This window comes from Mercurialis annua, linkage group LG7, assembly GCF_937616625.2.
Source record: "Mercurialis annua linkage group LG7, ddMerAnnu1.2, whole genome shotgun sequence".
NCBI lineage: Eukaryota > Viridiplantae > Streptophyta > Magnoliopsida > Malpighiales > Euphorbiaceae > Mercurialis > Mercurialis annua.
The window spans coordinates 2,289,507-2,295,506 of record NC_065576.1 but is presented as its reverse complement, the minus strand read 5'-3'; the positions used below and the strand labels follow the sequence as shown (position 1 = coordinate 2,295,506).

The window sequence follows — 6,000 nt, the reverse complement described above, 5'->3', positions numbered from 1 at the left end:
TGGGTTTCAAACGGCGGCGGTGTCAAAGAACCGACGACTGAAATTTAAAAAAAATAAATTTTAAAATGAATATGATATTTTTTGTTTTTATTAGAATTTAAATTAATTATATATCCCTCAAATATGTAAAAACAATTATTAGAATTATTTAAATTTAGTAAAAAAATAAATTAATTTTAATTAGCGTTAAATAAAAATATTATTTTTTAAATTTATATGAATTTTATTATAATATAATTAATCATTTAATTATTTAATTCTAAAATTAGTTTTATTCACCAAAAAATACCAAACCTATGCATTTTATGTCAGTTATAGTCAAATCTTATTTAAATATTTCAGCTGACATGCTATCTAATTGCTTAGTTAGCGGTGACGTGGACGACACGGTGTCAAAAAATCGGTTCGATTCAAAAATGGCTAAAAAAAACAGAACATATAAGGTTTGGCTAAATCTGGTGATTTTTAAAGGTTTGGCTATAATTGACACAAAACGTATAGGTTTGGCATTTTTTGGTGATTAAGCCTAAATCATATCTAGGAGCTTAACATCAAACAGCAAATACGTCAACCATGACAAAATCTCTACCAATTGTGGACTCCAAATTGCTCCAACGAATATAATTATATTAATCACTCTCTTTATTTATTTTATCATAAAGTAAAAAATAAAACAAGAAATAAAGAATTGGGCCATTCCTTGATGTTTCATTTTCTTAATAATAAGTTTGTTGAAAACTTAAGCAGCATGAGAATGATGACCCTTTAAACTTCATTTTGCATAAAAGTAATTGAGTTGTGTTAACTAATCTAACCTTTTTCGGTATAATTTTAATTAATTGTTAAAATACAAATGTATAATTATATATATATATATATATATATATATAGCAGTTAACGAGCTGACACTTTGATAACGTATGAAAATTGCACGGACCCTAAAAATAAAGAGTAAAAGGAGAGATAAAGTCGAACTTTATTTTAGACTAAAACTTAAATTACTTTTAATGAAGATAAAATAAATTTATTTACCTATAACTATATATATTTTAATATATTACTATAATTTTTAAATTTTATTAGTTTCACTTATTAATTTTTTATTGATGAAAAATATATATGTATGACTCGTTTGAAGCTAACACAGTGTGATGTTGTATACCTCATTATGATAAAATTTATACGTATAGACGTTCCACATCATATTAATTATGCTCGGAGCAGATCATGAATATATTTGATCATACTAAAAAAAATTGGATTAAACTTATAAAATTTTAATAAACTAGTATATATATGACAATCATGATATATCATACTATTACTAATTGTAGATCCTAAATTTACTTTGCCTTCAACAAAAGGCTGAATACATAGTTTGATCCTTGAACTTGTTTCTTTTTACCCATCTAACCTTCAAACTTAACGTCTCACCTATCGAACTCCTGAATTTATTAAATAACCCGATTTGACCCCCGAACTTGATAAATACGTAAACATTTAACCCCTCCGTACACAATTTCTTCTAGAACGTTTCAAGTGACAGGTGGACACGAAGGGTTCAATACTTACATATTTATCAAGTTCAGGGGTTAAATCGGATTATTTAACAACTTCAGAGTTTGGATAGGTGAGACGTTAAATTTAGGAGTTAAATGGGTAAAAGGGTACAAGTTCAGAGGTCAAACTATGTATTAAGCCTTCAACAAAATTGAAACTTTTTTTAATTACTGAGGGGGGACTAATTTACGTCCCAACAAAATGAACAAGTACCATAAGAAAACACAATTTGAAGTTAAAAAGAGAGAGTGGAAAATTTAAAACATTTTAGCCCATCTCGAGCCACGCATGGAATAATTAATTAATAATTAAACAAAGTTTAAGAAGGATAAAGCAAGCCAATTAAGCTAAGCCAATAACGAATGAGTTAGCTAAAAGAGAGTGCGGCTTTGGCTACTGTATTTTGGTTTGTTAAAGACATGAAAAGAAAAAACCACCCAATAGGACAACAAAAGTGACTTAAATGTCCAAATCCAGAGGCCAATTGTACTAAATTGTTTATTCACTTCGAGGTGTTTCACTGCTCAGGTTTTGGGATCCCAATCCAACCACATAATTAATCACCTTTTATTTCTCACTAATTACTTTATTAGCAAACTTTAATTGCCTTATCTACCCTTCTCTTATCTAATTGGATTTAATTCCAATAAAAGTTCATTTTAACCCCTGAACTTCACACAAAAAATCAATTTCTGCTAAACTCATGAATTTAACCTTGGTTAATTTTTTGTGCAAAATTGGAGGGCAAAATAAACTTCTATTTCATTAGATTAAATTTTTAGCGTACACTTATAGTCCCAAAACTTTTATCTAGTTCTCACTCAAATCCTTTCATCTCAAATTGTAATTATAAAATTAATCACTTTTAATTATATATAACAAGAAAATTGATTTCCGACTATCGTCCATTATACGTCTGTAACGCATCTCATATGGAATATGAAATCTATAACTTTATAGAAAATTTGACGCCATCGTCACATTAAAAATATTTATAAAATAGCAACAATGCGTGGTTAATTTTATTAGTGGCTTCTATTTATCGTTTTTTTTTATCTTGAAGTGTTACAGTTAATGTTAGTATTGTTAGAGAAATCAACCACGGAAGTCAGGTCGAACCCTTGACCTTCTGGAATGTACGGCGAGGAGTGCAACCACTTGGGCTCCACCCTCATGTACTCTATTTATCGTATCAATTGCATTATCTGTGTCTGGTGTTCTTTTAAGATAAAAACTATAAAATCAACGGTAAATTTTTTAGTGTAATTTTATTTAAAATCATAAATTTCATTGTTATAGTCCAAAGTCTTTAAACATTCCTTATTATTTTACTAGTTTAAACTTCACACCCTTAAGTGAATTTACCATCTTTTACTATTATTACTTTCATAAATTCATCATATCCTACATTGATAAATACGAAATTACATTTTACAATTATCATCTGAACATGGGGTAATTTTCCTATATTCATCATTTCCTGGGCAAAAGTGTAAAGAATTAAGGAAAAACTTACTGACAAGCACTGTAATTTGTCACCATTCATTAGTGTGAATTATTTCCACCAAATGAAAAGAGTGGATAAAACGAGGACACACTTAAAAGACGTTGACGCCTCAGTTTGTCTCACATTAAAAGTAGCAGAAGTCCATGAATGGCAATTTTGTAATTTTAATCAAAATCCATGTCCTTAATTGTCACTAAACTAACTAAAATTAAAAAAATCTCATGTCCTACTAATCTTCCTATAAATTCCAACTCTTCCCATGTTTCCTCCAACCTTTTCACTCCTTTCAACTCTACTTCTACTTCTACTCATTTCATAACAAAAAATGAAAAATATTTTGAATAACCCAAAGATTGATGATGATCATATGCTACTCCTTTCGCAATTGTACCCCGGAGTTTATACACAAATGCCTCCGCAACAAGGTTTTTTTCCGATATCTATACGTTATATATTATACTACGCGAAAATTTATCGAGTCTTATATATATCATAAACTTTATGTTATTTTCATTTTCAAACTTAATCTGTTTTAGCGTTTTTATTTCCGTACCACATGGTTTTCCGCTAATATAAAATATAAATACTACACGGAAATTTATCGAATCTTTTTTAAAAATTGCTATTTTTGCGAATTTTTTTGTTTCAGTATTTTTATTTTCGTGCTGCGTGATTTTTTTTCATGCATGGTATTTAAGTAATCTAATGCATGATCCTATGATGTTTATAGGCGAGGGGAAGCCGCGGAGGAGGAGGAAGAAGAACAAGGGCGGCGGAGAAGCGGGAGCGTTGAAGAAGAGGAAATTAAGTGAAGAACAAGTGAATCTCTTAGAATTGAATTTTGGTAATGAACATAAGCTGGAGTCTGAAAGAAAAGATAAGCTCGCTTTAGAACTCGGACTTGATCCTCGTCAAGTTGCGGTCTGGTTTCAGAACCGGAGAGCTCGTTGGAAGAACAAGAAACTTGAAGAAGAATATATTAAGTTGAAGACTGCACATGATAATAATGTTCTTGAGAAATGTCGGCTTGAATCTGAGGTAATTATGTTTGTGTATTTTGTTTAATTGTTGCAGATTTTTAAACAACTTAATTGAGTTCAAGATATTATGTTTGGTTTCCAAGAAAATTGAGTGATTATTCGTCAACTTTAAGTTTTTATTTTTTAACTTTGAGAGTACTTAAAGATATGCTCCAGCTTATGATAATAATAATCTGGATAATCAAGTTAAAATTTTCTTGTATTTTAATAGTAATTTTCCTCATGTTTCTTGGAAACCAAACAGACAAGTATATGTTAGTCACATTAACATACTTTTGTTTTCTTTTTGACTTTGTTTTGATGTGTGTAAAATAATAATAATGCTAAGGATAGTGCTGTCTAATTCCGGGATTTATGAGCTCTAATCCATTTTTTTCATACCAAAATATTAATCTAATGACATTTAATCCTTTTTAACTGGAAATAACTAACATGACCCACCATTTTTAACTTTAATCTACACTTAAAGGAAAATTAAGTAAAGCTATACCAAATTTTTGGGTTTATGCCATTAAAAAAAGCTAGCATAAAAGTGAACAAAATTGACTAGAAACAGTATAATTATTGTCATTTCGTAGACAACAAATGTATAAAGAGACCTTATTTTGATACTTCAATTCAATATCTCATTTCATTTGTATTTTCCAGTACAATGTTGTTGTTTAAGGTTAGAAGCTCATGGGCCTATCAAGGCCCACATTGGGGATTTCAACATATTTTATATATATATATATTGTCGGTTCGAGTTGATTTTTCAAAATAAAATTGTTTTATTTCTTTAATAGAAATCAATCTAACTCAATTAAATTAAATATAAAAAATAGATATAATTAGTAAGTAAATTCAGTTAAATTGATAAATAATAATTATAAAAATATATAAAATATTCAATTAAATTTTTGTATTTTATTTTTGAAGGTGTTGAAGCTTCAAGAGCAACTATGTGATTCAAATAAGGAGATTCAACGACTGACTGACCGTGTGGATGGAATTTCGAGCAATAGTCCAAGTTCAACAATGTCAATGGAGCCACCTTTTCTTGGAGAATTTGGAAATATTATTGAAGGATATGGAGATGTTTTTTACATGCCAGAAAATAGTTACAACCATGGCATGGAATGGGTTAATCTGTATATGTAATTATGAAATAATAATTTAGTAGTTTAATTAGTATATTGTAGTAATGTAGATAGTAATTAAGTAGTAACGATCTATTGTAAATTAACTTTATCTATTTAGTGGAATTAAGGGGCTGTATTTTAACTAGAAATTACTATATGATTTCATCACTTGTCTTTTGACTAATAGCTAGTTATAGTAATTACTACATATTATCACGCAACTTTAACATTTATTTAAACTTGTCCCCACAACGTAGTAGGGCTGGACATTAATCTTTATTTACAAACCAATCTATAATATTTAAAAAATTTAAAATTTATGCTTAAAATTTAAAATGGTTTACTATTTGATTTGTTAACCATTTATAACAGTCTAAATATTTGATTTTACAATTTTTAATAACCATAAAAATTAAAAATAGATATAAGCGAATAAAAAAACTTAAATTTCATTTCATTTAATTTGTTTAATCAGTAAAAAATGTCATCATAAGATCTTCTTTGTACATTATTTTGTTGTAGGTTTCTTTACATATAAAGAATATAGAATATATTTTATTTTGAAAAATATATAGATATATGTGTGTATATGTTTTTTATAAAACAGTTAACTAGTTATTCTTTGTTTGTAAAATTTTAGATCCTAAACTTAAATTATTAACCGTAAAATCTAAAAATGCAAATCAAAACCTGGATTCTTAAACTAGTTGACCACAATTTCTAATTTGGTTTTTCAGATTTCAGTTCAGTTAATCAATTTGATCAAATTTTT

General features: G+C 28.1%; 1 protein-coding gene across 1 annotated transcript; it reads left to right on the top strand.

The window, feature by feature from the left end:
- Window positions 1–3,331: 3,331 nt before the first annotated feature.
- On the top strand, window positions 3,332–5,377 carry LOC126655723 (homeobox-leucine zipper protein ATHB-40). Its single transcript, XM_050349991.2, has 3 exons — window positions 3,332–3,492; window positions 3,798–4,105; window positions 5,026–5,377. Exons 1-3 carry the CDS (start codon window positions 3,393–3,395, stop codon window positions 5,245–5,247), a joined length of 630 nt encoding a protein of 209 aa, XP_050205948.1. The 5' UTR covers window positions 3,332–3,392; the 3' UTR covers window positions 5,248–5,377.
- The last annotated feature ends 623 nt before the right edge of the window (window positions 5,378–6,000 follow it).